Raw genomic sequence first — 13,528 nt, 5'->3', positions numbered from 1 at the left:
GAAGAACCACCCTCCTCGATCTCTGACAGACTTCTTTATTAAAGGGGATGAAGTCGACAAGAACTTAGTAAATCCACTTAGGTTTGCATACTTCAGGTAGGCCATTCCTTGATAGGGAACTTGGACCCAACCCGGAACTACCCGTTCTTCAGCATGCACCTCAGTCGAGACCAACGAAGCGACCTTCACAGACAAATTGTCGTTCTCTTCTTGCGCAACCAAGAGCCATCATGAGGCTCCCACAAGGTTCTCCTCCTATTATGCAATGCAAGCCTCAGCCTAGTCTGTCCGTCGTAAGGCTTTTTTCAGACAATCCTTGACAACTTTCGCCTTCTTCTTCTTCTGCACCACCTTGGACAACTAGTGAGACCACACCACCCCAACAACTGGTACATATCAACAAGGTGGCATAGTTTCAAGGGCTGAGGTCGTCCAACTTGTCCTTAGAACTTGCAAACTATATCGTCTCTGCAAGCTCCATGGTGTGGGACTCCACTCCCAGGCCACGGTCAAATTCAAATCAATCCAGCTACAGATCAATCAGGGAAAACTGAGAATCCCTCAAGATGAGTTCTTTTGGTCCCTCCTCCTACATCGAGATACATTCATTGCTACCCCCGGGAAGAGAGAAAAAGGGTGAATCCTCATTATGCACAGGATCCTTCCCTTTCCTTTGTCAGGACCTCTTGAGAATCAAGAAACACTTTCAGGTTTGGTGCGGGGAGTAGCACCACCTCTGTCAAACCTGTGACTTGCGGTCGCAACCTTCAGATTGGCCCCACACCAAAAGCCTGAGTTGTTTGGATCTGCACTCTAACTAGGACCCTACTCTTATCTTACTACAAGGCAGAGAGACGATTGATTGGCTTTTCCCCTCTCAGCGAGGCAATGAAACTTGATGCATCAGACGGAGGGTCCTCTTGAGCCTTGATCAATTCATTGTCTATAATGGACTCAACATCAGATCTCAAAATAGAAGGGATGGCAACGTCATCACCCCCACGTCACCTGTTGTAAAAGATGAATTTCTTTCAATCATGGTTAGCCCACTAGTCAAAATCCGTTGGAATACGACGATCATTTCCTAGGTAGAAATGAAGAGGTTTGGACCTAGGGTCTTCTTCAGACATTATCAGCTCCTTCGTGGAGGCCTTAGCCACCTTGTCGATCGGTCGCTTTGACTCCTCAGCATTCGAGATGGCTCACAACCCTCCTGTCATTTGAAACTACTTGTTGGGATTCAAAATCTTATCAACTATGTCCTTGCAAGTATACTAGACAATGGAAAGACTTTTTCTTTCGACCGATGATGCCAAACAACACATCTGAGGAGAGATCTTCTGTAGCTTGTATGGTTCCTAGATGGGTGACTGAGAATTCCCTATCCAGGAGAAAGCTGCACATCTAGTTCTTTACCTTGTTTTCCATATTGATTAGCCGAATATTTCTATCCAAGGTAAATTTATCATACCGTCTAGTTTGACCCTAAAAGAGAACACATGAGAGAATTGCTATCGCAACCAAGGAATTTTCATTCCACCGCTATGCAGTTAGCCTTAACTTAGGCCAGAATAACATTGTAATGATTCAAAATGGCCCAGAGCTTACGATAGAGTGGAAGATGAAGCTCTTGAACGAACTAATCGTGATACAACACGATTCACTCCCTATAATCGATGGTCTCTTGGTTGTTCAGACCTGAAAATTCCAATATGCCATCCTCATAAACATATGTATTCTAGAGACTCGAAACCTTTTTGGAGCAAAACATTGAGCGCTCCAATGTGTGCACTTTCCCAAGCTTCTTGGGCAAGTACTTGGAAGCCATAAAGGGTAGTTGACGGGAGGAAGAAAGGGGAGAAACGACCAGAGGAAGCAAAAGAAAAAAAATGAAGTCATAGAAGGGCCTCATCCTTATATGTAGGGTTCAAAAGGAAGAGAAAACACCACAAACTGCATATCGGGAACGCGAACCCCGCGTTACGTCACAAGAAAAAAATGGAAAATTTATAATATCCACACAAATAAAAAGCCTACAAACCGAGAAGCAAAACTTATATTCGTTCAAATAAAAAAAAATACAATTGACCCATCGACCACTTGAGGCACAACTGGTGCTCGCCTCAACAACTCTTTGTATAAGACTTGACCTCCTAATTTAAACTTATGAACATTGTCAACTTAGGCCTGAAAATGGGAAGCTAAACAAGCTTCTCAATATCTTTCAGGTTCGTATGCAAATGCATAGTTTCCATTCAAAGGATCACAACCTCGGTCCGATGATCTGTTGCATCAACCTTACAGTCAAAGAGTTATGATGACAGTTTTTCAGAAGAAGAATCTAGCCACACCTTCAACTAATGTATATTGGTCTCTCTTTGGGCCTCAACTTCCTTCTGAGCTCAGCCTCACGGGCAAAGAAATCCATCATCTCGTCCATACGGTTGACCACAAAATTAACTGAATCCCTTTCCACGACCACCAGAGGGTTCTCAATGCCCTTCTGGAAAGTTGAAGATTGACCCTCGACGACCTTTGACGATTCATAGACAAGAATCAGGTCGACTGCATAAGAAAAGAGAAGGCCATCGACCAGAGATAATTGTTTTGATAGATAAACCAATAATCAAAATTCTCTTACCAAGGAGTTGAACCTCCTTAGACCAAATCAAAGATGAGAAACTCTCACCAGGAATAAGTGGAGTGCCCGTGGCTCTCATCTCCCAGATCTAAGAGGGACCAATCGTGTCCACGGTGTGCCTCCAGAAGTCCTCCGAGTGTCCTTCTCCACCTACCTGTTGGGTTCAACTAGTGCCCCAACAGGAGTAGTGAATGGATCCTTGCCAGTTTTCCGACCAAAAAAGAAACATCATCAAACTCCACACCCGTCTAATGTCCCCTTTTTGAAGGCTAATTGCTTCCCTCTTCTCTTCTTGCAGGTTCGTCACCCTCAGGGTGTTTTCCTCGCTCGCCAATTGAACCATCTTCATGACGACAATTTTTATCGAGGACTTGCGAAAGACAAATTTTCTCATTTGGCAACCCAAATATCTTCATCAAAACATTGTCTGATGGTTTGCCGGAATCGCTTCTTTTGCCACTAGTCATTCGAGTGCCTTCTGCAGAAAACAACCAAGGCTCTAAGCATGGAAGGAATGTGAAAGAAAGAGCCACAAGTGACAACCTATTTATAGGGTGATAGTGTACGAAAGTTCATAGAGTAATTATTAAATGCTGATTGCAAAAAAATAATAAAGCATTTTATGTAGTACTTAACTTTCTTGTTTTTATCACATCAACGCTTTAAAAAACAATAAAGTTGCGGAACTAATAAGATTGCGTTGACACGAATTTCAAAGCAAAATGTGTAATGATAAATGAGGTGCCCCCTTCCCCAGTCAAAGTATGTCAAGGTCATCCAATGAATTAATCTAATTTATCTAGAAAGGAATTAATGTCGAGATAGGAAGAACGCCCAGAACCCAGCCCGACCGTTTGGCTGGTCAACTCACTGACCGACAGGGTAGCCGAACGAAAGACATCCGTAGAACGAGCCGAATGAAGATGTGAAGCCGAACGAAGGATGTCCTTTCATTAAGCGAATGAGGAAGGCGAACTAGGGTCATAAAGGAAGCCATAAGCTCAACCGAGCAGCCCTCATATTATCCCCACATGGTTCGATATGTCAGTGCTGAACGAACAAGTATGAGCCGACGAGGAAAGCTGTCAGCCAGTAATCTATTTGTTAGCATATTTAAATGTATTTTGCAAATGACCTTCGTGCCCCTATGATTTTTTTTAAAAAGAGGCGGCCTAAAGATAATTATGCACTCAAGTTATCTCCTATACCTATAAATAATATACCTCTTTATGAAGAAAAACTCTAGATACTCTTATTTTTATTGTTCATCTATTCTCTCTTATTTACCTAGCGTGTTATATTCCTTGGGGTGATTTCTCGACACTTTTGGGTCCAACAACTTTATATTTTTTAATAATAATAAAATTATGCTGCTTCTCACTCTATTTTTCTTATTCCCTCTTCTTAATCTTATAATTTCTATATATATTTATTTATTTATTTATTTATATATATACATACTTAAATTTAACATATAAGATTGACACAACCATATAAATTCGAACAATTAAAGTAATACGTATAAAAGTTAAATCCTCAATCCAACAATTAACCGGTCCATCCAAACTGCCGTGTCGCTTCGGGTCAACCCGATTCCCGAGGTCTTACAAAAACACGGGCTCCGTTTCCTGGGAATACATCCCATGGCGGGGAAGGGTTTAATCGCCCGCTTCCTCTTCCCCGTGCGAGTCTCCTTCTTCTTCCTCTGAGCGGTCGAGATGGAGCGGTCTTGCTTCGATGGCGGCAATGTGGAGGTAGAAAGGCTGTTCATCGGAGCCGGTTGCAACCGTGTGGTGAACAACGTCTCTTGGGGAGCCTCCGGCCTGGTCGCTTTCGGTGCTCAGAACGCCGTCGGTGTATTCTGTCCCAAGGTTTGCTTCTTTTAGTATAAACTTCTTCTGATCAGGAAACTATGGTTATTTTGAGTTTTTTTTTCCTCGTTGGTTTCTGCAGAGTGCTCAAATTTTGACAACCCTTCCCGGTCACAAGGCCGTCGTCAATTGTACACAATGGCTTCCATCTAGCAAAGATGCATACAAAGGTGCCTTTTTTGTAGTTTTTTTATCTTTGAAATTGATTTTTTTGGTTGATTTTAGCAAATTGATTTTATATCTGTTGGGGCAAATGTTTGGAATGTTTTTCTGTATTTAAAAGATATGATTTTTGAGTTGGAAACCTGGGAAAAGATGTTTCTTGTGAGCTCTTGAGTGTGTTGATTCCACTCAATGGATGCGTTTAGAAAGTTATAATATTTTTGGATTCTATTTAAAATTCAGTTTTTGAATTCAAAGAGGGGATGACATTGGAGAAAGTTTAGGAAAGCCGGTTATAAATTCAAAATTCAAATTTTATGTTTGAATTTGAGTTCCATACTTTGAAACCAGAATTTCAACTGGAGGATTTTGATGGGAAAATGAGGAGGGGGTTGAAATTCGGAGGGATCGATGAAAGGGGGTGCGGTGGGGAAATTCAAGGTACTGAAGGAATGAGGATGGTTTTTGTGTAATCTTGGCTTATAAATTGATGGCTTTAAAGGTAGATTCTCCCAAATGAAAAAATAATAATATGATGTAAGGATTAGAGAAGTGGACCAAAGAGCTTAGTTTATTCGGATAAATATTGCTGGAATGCCAAAGGATAGAGTTGTCTATTGGATTTTAAAGTAGCGCAGAGAGGCGGGTTGCCAGATAAGAAGAGGTTGAAGATATGAATTTTCAAGGGAACGAGGAATTGACTAGCTCACCCAGATCTCTGACACTCCTAGAGGAGCAGAAGCATCATGCAACCTAGAAAACACTAGTATTGGTCAACTGAAATATCTAAAGAGAAGAAATGCCACTCATTGATTTATGGTTGTTTAGGTAAATGCTTGAAATGGTTTTTTGCTTTTAGAAATATGATTTTTGAGTTGAAAACCTGGGAACGACGTTTCTTGCGAGCTTTTGACTGTCTTGATTCCACAAAATGGATAAGATATGATTTTTGAGCTCGAAACCAGGGAAAAGATGTTTCTTGTGAGCTCTTGAGTGTGTTGATTCCACTCAATGGATGAGTTTAGAAAGTTATGTTTTGAATCCAATTTAAAATTCAGCATTTGAATCAAAGAGGGGATGATATTGGAGAAAGTTTAGGAAGACCGCTTAGAAATTCAAAATTTAAGTTTGAATTTTGCTTTCCATATTTTGAAACCTAAATTTTAACTAGAGGTTTTTGACTCGAAAATGCGGGTTTGAAATTTGGAGGGATCAATGAATGGGGGAAACTCAAGGTACTGGACGAATGGAGATGGTCTTTGTGTAATCTCTGCTTATAAATTGATGGTTTTTAGCAAACATTATCCCAAATGAAACGATAATAATATAATGCAAGGATTAGAGAAGAGGGGCAAAAGACTTAGTTTATTTGGATAAATTTTGCTCGAATGTCAAAGGATAGAGTTGTTCATTGGATTTTAAAGTAAGTAGAGAGAGGCTGCCAGATAAGAAGAGGTTGAAGATATGAATTTACAAGGGAATGAGGAATTGACTAACTCACATAGATCTCTGACACTTCTAAAGGAATAGAAGCATCATACAACCTAGAAAACACGAGTATTGGTGAACTGAAATATCTAAAGCGGAGAAATGACACTCCTTGATTTATGGTTGCTTAGGTAAATGCTTGAAATGATTTTTTGCATTTAGAGTCTATTTGGGGTAGCAACAACTTATAAAAAAATTGTTACGTAACAACTGTGGCAGGAAGTTGCTGCGGATAAGCTGTCTGTCTGTTTATTTTTTACGTAACAACTGTGGCAGGAAGTTGCTGCGGATAAACTGTCTGTCTGTTTTTTTGCAGTTTTGAAACAACGGTGTTGCAGCGGCTTTTGAACAAATGATATTTCTGCCTCTGCAATATAGTGTTGTTTATAACAAAATTGTTCATACCAACACAGTCTATACTTGAAAACAAATACATAGTTTGGACGTTACAAAAAAAAAAGCAGACTCTTCAAAAGACAACTCTCTAAACAATGAGTAGCACGACAATCAAAATTTTAAAAAAAAAGATTATTAAAATAATAATTAATAATATGATAATATTACTTTTAAAATATACTTGGTTTATGTCATGAGATAAGCCTTTATTCAAAAAAACTTGGCACGCCTGATCGCTATGGTGATCAATAACTCAAACTTATTTGCCCAGCTAAAGAAATCACAGTTTTTTGTTCTCGTCCTCGGGCATCTATAAAATTGTCTTATGTAGCCTTGTGACTGTTCCAAAGCAAGCAGAGTGCATTACAATCTACAATAACAGTACAATGCTCTGGAGGTATCCAAAGTCCTCAAACTCATCTTTCCCGAAGGTTTAAAACAGCGAAACACAAATTTTTAGATACAATATTATAAAAAAAATATCCTACATCGACTAAATAATATTTATCTGACACAAATATAAAAATTAGTATTGCATTAAAGTTTATGATGGAGCAAACCTGGGGGTGGGTGAAGAAAGTTGTATTTTTGAGTTGTGGCAAATTTGAATATATGACTATCGTGTGCACTGCCCTCCCAACCAGCTATAATAAAAGCACATGCTGAAGTCACATACAACCATTACATTTTGTATTGGTGATCCACGTCACCCAATTAATGTTATTTTTCATTATTTGATAAATGTGCATTGACGTGTATTTCATCAACTGTTTCAATGCAATTCTAAAAACTTTAGCAAAGTATCTAAATTGCTATATTCATCGGACTTATGAAATTAATGAATAAAAAAATAACTTAAAAATATTACATATATCGCGGGTCATGTGCAATCCCCATTGAAGTCCTTTCAAATGTTGGGTCATTTGGCTTAATAATGTATAATGATAAACTGACTAGAACATTCAACTTAATTAAAAATTATCTACTGATTGTTTCTGATGGGTGCTGGAATCGCTCCATGACTTCTCCCATAAATTTATTTTGTGATAAAATGTAAAGGGTTAATGCTCATATCTTTCTGGAAATTATTCTAGAGGAGCCACGGAGTACATGTTTCCTGTGTAGTTTCTTCAAGAGGTCAATGAATGCTGGTTGCGTCATACGAAACTTATTGTTGAATTTTGTTGGGTGCCCTACAAACAACTCCCCAAACTCATTTATCACTAGTGTATGATGATGTCATGTAAGAAGATTGAACTATGTATGAGTTATATTACTCATATATCAAACACACCGCAATTGCAATTTTTCTTCTACGTCCTTCCCTACGTGCATCCATGTTAGGCAATCTCTATTCAAATCTAAGAATCACCGAATTAGCCACTATGAGAACATTCTTTAAACAATCAACAATTATAAATAAATTTGAAAAAACAAATAACAAATTGTATAACGAAAAACAAACATCCAAAACAACATTAACATTGTCTCAAAGAAAAATTACTTTCCAAAAGAAAAGCCAAATTTTCATAATGAAAAACAAATACAAATAGTCAAACTAGAAATAATGAAATTCAAGCTTCCTTGTTGTCATGAAAATTACATAAATAATTCACCCTACAGTCAGGGGTTATCGTCATAAAGAACTCTCAGCGGTTCAAATCTTCCAACAACTTTATGGAGAACAAATATAACGAAACGTCCTCATAAATTTCTGGAGTTGCCTCAAAAATTTGCATAACCTGCTGGATGGAAGTTGCTTGTGATGTCCCAGGTTATTTGTACATGAAACAACAAATTGTAAAATTTAGCTTCTAATGTGAAGGTCTTCTTTTTTCTTTTTTCTCAATCCTTGGACACTTTGATCGACTAGTGGATTTAACTTCATTGACGTTTGGGTTGGGGCCTTCATTGGAGTTAGCTGTTCCTTCAACATCCAAGCTCTCAGATATGCCTGCAAACCCTCGTTTACTAGGGGCCCATGCATGATCATCTGTTGCCACGACTTGACTAAATATGCGATCTAACTTCTCTTCCAGCTCAGGATTAATTTAGTTTTTTTTTACAGTGGACACCACCTACAAAATAATGGGAGATGAATATGTTCATGTATTTGAAAAAAAATATATATTTTGTAGGTTTGATCAATTTTCACCTCCAATCTCTTGGCCCACTATTCTTTTGAAACATCAATTGTTCGCTTAATAGGGTCCCAACCCATGCCCATGGATCCTCGTTTCAATTCTTTCCAAAATTTTTTAATTTTAATTGATCTCATTTGTTTTTCAATTGAATCATATCGTATTCGCTTGTATGAATTTTTTTTATAATATTTTGTCAGGCGTCCTTGTTAAAATAAGTTGTGGTTCTATTTCCCAATTTCATCTTCTAAAGACAGAGGTCGCAAAATATTAGTTTGACTTATTTATCCCACGTAGCAGATGAACCAAACTTTTTTGTCTTAAACATTGTGTTACTAGCATGAAAATAATCAAACAACATAAACATTTGTCACAAAAATTAATAACCACAACTCAAAAGAAAAATAATATTATCACACCACACACCGCACACAATCTTCTCCACAACACACACCACCACCACCCGCACATCCACACACCACGACCATCACCCCCCACATCCACACACCACCACTAATACATCACATCCATACACCACACCACCAACTCCACACCACACAACCTTCTCCATGACACACACCACCACCACCTATGCACCACCCTGCACAGCACATCCACACACCACACTACCACCCTACACAACACACCCCCACACCACACTACCACCTTGTCACCACACACCATCCTCCTCCACACCACACACACCACATCCACTCACCACACCACCACCTTTTCACCATGCACCACCCCCTCCACACCACACCCCACTACCCACACTACCACCTTGTCACCACACACCATCCTCCTTCACCATGCACCACCCCCTCCACACCACACTCCACCAACTCCACACCGCACTCCACCAACTCCACACCAAACAAGTAGTGGCAACAAATTTTGAAAGCACATGAGAAACACTAAAAACAAAATGGAATTTGAACTATTGAAAACTCACCATGTCACATTAGCTTCTTAATTATGAAGTTCAATAACCATGAAATCAAAGTGCATAGCATTATCATTTCACAGTACCATCTTTCATCCATTTTTCAAAATATAAATAACAAAATATGCACAACACCCGAAACATTGCTATTACACAACAAAATATACTACCTTTCATCTATTTTACATAAAAACAAAATATATACACTCCATCTTTCACCCATTTTTCAAATTCTCACTCAAATATTATAATTCATGATAAACTCTCAATCCATATTCATAACATACAGAACACCCAAAACATTGCTGTTAACAAATCCACCACCATCTTTCATTCATTTTTCAAATTCTCACTAAAATATCAAAATTCATGATAAAATCCCAATCCATATTCATAAGATATTCAACACCCGGAACATTACTATTCACAAATCCAACACCAACTTTTATCCATTTCTCAAATTCTACTCAAATATGAAAACGATACCAGGAAGAGCAAACCATAAACCATGCTTTAAAGTGCTAGGTATGTAATTAAACCAATAAAACTAAAACGAACAGAGCAAATCCACAAACTGAACAGATCAAAACAAAACTGAAATCGCAAAACACAAGCCAAACAGAGTCGAAGCCACCGAAAATAGAGGAAAAAAAGGATGTCTCCGATGCTCTGTAAGTAAAAATCTCAGAACGAGAATCTCCGTGCAAACCATATGCTTAATAGAGTAAAGCCATCAAGAATATATGAGGGGTAGAAGATACCGGAGGAAGAAGGAACCAAATGCTGGGAAACCCTCTTCACAGGTGTTGGTGAACGAAGAAAAAGAAGAGAGGAGAAAAAATTCTAGGGACAGTCAATGCGGGACGAGGCCGAGCGAGGTGGGGGGATCATAGGTACAATAGAGAACCTAAGAAAGCGCAAACGTATCTCGTAGATCGTGATGGGGATTATCAAGCACGTTTAATGAAATTTGCCTGCGCCTCCCTAATCAAATGTTCAATTTTGCAGCGGGGTGCTGCGCCGCAATTCTACCGCTGTGCCAAATAGACCCTTGGAAACTTGATTTTTGAGTTGAAAACCTGGGAAAGACATTTCTTGCGGGCCTATGACTGTCTTGGTTCAACTAAACAGATAAATTTAGAATGTGATAATGTTTTGAGTTCAATTTTAGAAGTTTGAATACAAAATGAAGAATAACATGTGGGAAAGTTTGGGAAAGGCGGTTAGAAGATAAAAATTCAAATTTAGTTTGAATTTGAGTTCCAAACTTTGAAATCTAAATTCCAAATTGAGGAAATTGATTATAAAACTTAGGAGATTGTTGAGATTTGGAGGAACAATCAATGAATGAGGGTGTCGTGGAGAGACTTAAGTTACTGAAGGAGAGAGGGTGATTTGTGGGCAATATTGGGCTTATAAATTGATGGTTGTAGGAATATATTCTTCAATTAGCAACTGAAAAGACAATAGTTTGATTTAATGATTGGAGAGCATGGTTGAAGAGGATTGTTCAATCGAATCAATTTTTCTCAAATATCATAGGTTAGGGTTGTGTCTCAGATTTTAAAGTAAAGCAGAGACGTCGATTGCCAGGTAAGAAGGGGTGTGATGATAGTGATTTACAGGAGAACAAGGTATTAACAATATCACACAAATCTATAATAATCTTACAGGAGAGGACGCATCATATGAGCTAGAAAATCCAAGAACGGGTCAACTAAAATACCTAAAGTGGAGAAATTACACTTGTTGATTTTATTAAGTCATAAAAAAGGTACATGGATTGTTGTAAGAATAGCATCTTATGAACAACGGCATCAATATCCTTGCATTTATTTAAATGAAAATATTAACATAATTTTTTTTGGTGGATTAGTAATAAGATGTTGAATTTCTTTTTGGGCTTTATCTTTCCAATTTTTTTATATTCACCAGTGTTAATTTTTTTCATTTAATATTTTTAGGTTATTTTGTTGAGGTTTACCAATATCATTTATGAGGGCAAAATTATCATCTCATATATCCTCTCCATCCAAATAAACATGAACTCCTTATCAATTGTTTTTAATATGAAATTTGTTGTGTTTTTGAACTTTAAAAAAATGAATTTAATGTTTTTTTCCATGTTCTATGTTTAATAAGGTTACTCGAACAAACTATAGGTGGTCCATCCACCGTAATTAGAGTAGAGATGATGTAGTGTTGTGTAGAAGTTTCTGCTTGGAAGACTGTTTGATTTTTACATGATTTAAGTAAATATTAGAAAATTTTGAAAATTGTGTTAATTTCTTATAATATTACTATTTTATGATTTATCTTTTTATTATCCATCAATATCATTGTTTACTATCACTTATAAGAATATTTACAAGTGATGCTTTCATTGCAAAATATTTTACATTTACTAATTTTATGTATTTTTTATTATGAATGAGCATATGACTTGCAGTTAGCACAAGAAACTACCAAATTAAATTTGAAGAAAAAATAGGCTAGAAGTAATATGGGATATAGTTAGCCATCAGTTTTATGTATTGTCCATGCTTAATAACTTGCTTGAGATCTTAGTATATTTGTGATTTATCTCTTTATGATAATAAATTAAATCACCATATTGATCATTTATATTATATTTATAAACCATTTTTAATTTTATGAGTTTCTTCTTTTTTTGAGGCTTACTGCTCGATTTGCCTCGAGCTTAAGCCTCACCTCGCTAAGGAAAGATGCCTCAAGATGCCTCGGTTCCTGATTTTGCCTTTTTTAACTTCAATGATGATAATGACATTCTAAGATTCATATTCTTATTTTGTATTGACTTTTCTGGGGATTTATTCCAATTATTATAAGTAATTTTTACACGTAGCTTCATTGAATCTTTAGCTGTTCATTAGCAGAATATAATGAATGTTATCCTGATCAGGAAATATGCTGGGCGGCACTAAGCTTAAGCCAGAATATAATGAATGTTATCCTGATCAGGAAATATACTGGGCGGCACTAAGTTTTTTTTTTTGCTTGTTTATAACAGTTCAACATGCAGAAAAGCACCATCTCCTCTCAGCAAGTGCAGATGGCATAATTATGCTCTGGGAGTTTCATACTATAGAAAGAAAGGTACTTGGAATGTCATTTCTTTTCATGCAGCGGGCTGTTCCTTGAATTCTGTAGGTAACGACTTTTTTTTTTTTTTTTTTTTTTTTTTTGGTAGTTTGATGAATGACTTATGAGCCGAGCTTGATGAGGCAATAAGCAAAGCTTAAATAAGTCCTAGCTCGGCTTCTGTGTTTGCTAGTCGGCTGTCTCAAAAATATTGATGTAGATATATTTAAAAATGTTATAATTAAAGGGTTTATAGACAAAGTTATGAACAAATTAAAATATTGGTGTCTCTATCTCCCATCTAATTTCTCAATTTTCTCTTCTTTTGTCTTTTTTTTTTCATTTTATCCATTAACTCTTTAAATGATTTCTCTTTCATGGGAGGATGAGCTGAATAATAAGCTAACTTGAACTCATTGTCTTCATCCTGGGCTCTTTTCATTAACTAAGCTCGAGCTTGAGATTACACTGTGTGTAGCTCAAGTTAACTAAACTCATGCTTCATCTTATCTGGTTGCAGGAAGCTGCAGCTATAGTAGTCAATTTGAATTGCCATGATACTTTAGTTCATTCTTCCATCTTTATTCTTATTTGCACAAAAAACATTGAGTATAAATAATTTGTTTCATAAGCATAAATAATTTGTTTCTTGAGATAGGTTAAGCTCACTTTACGATTATTTTTTCGGCCTCCATCTTCCTTCTTCCAGTTCTCATCTCTCCGCTCTGCTTCCCTCCGCACAACACCTTTAAAAATTTGCAAGTATTGATGATGTTGCTCG

At 37.2% G+C, this 13,528-nt stretch overlaps 1 protein-coding gene across 1 annotated transcript in view; it reads left to right on the top strand.

Annotated features, from left to right (window-relative positions):
- Positions 1 to 4,255: 4,255 nt before the first annotated feature.
- Positions 4,256 to 13,528, top strand: part of LOC110021878 (elongator complex protein 2) — a 28,218-nt gene continuing 18,945 nt past the window's right edge. The window contains exons 1-3 of the mRNA XM_020720581.1: positions 4,256 to 4,512; positions 4,595 to 4,682; positions 12,677 to 12,762. Of these exons, the coding sequence (XP_020576240.1) occupies positions 4,360 to 4,512; positions 4,595 to 4,682; positions 12,677 to 12,762 (327 nt within the window). The 5' untranslated portion in view covers positions 4,256 to 4,359. The remainder of the gene's footprint in view (positions 4,513 to 4,594; positions 4,683 to 12,676; positions 12,763 to 13,528) is intronic.

This window comes from Phalaenopsis equestris, unplaced genomic scaffold (assembly GCF_001263595.1).
Source record: "Phalaenopsis equestris unplaced genomic scaffold, ASM126359v1 Scaffold000151, whole genome shotgun sequence".
Taxonomy (NCBI): Eukaryota; Viridiplantae; Streptophyta; class Magnoliopsida; order Asparagales; family Orchidaceae; genus Phalaenopsis; species Phalaenopsis equestris.
Note: the sequence above shows the minus strand (reverse complement) of the source record. Positions and strands in the feature narration are given on the sequence as shown.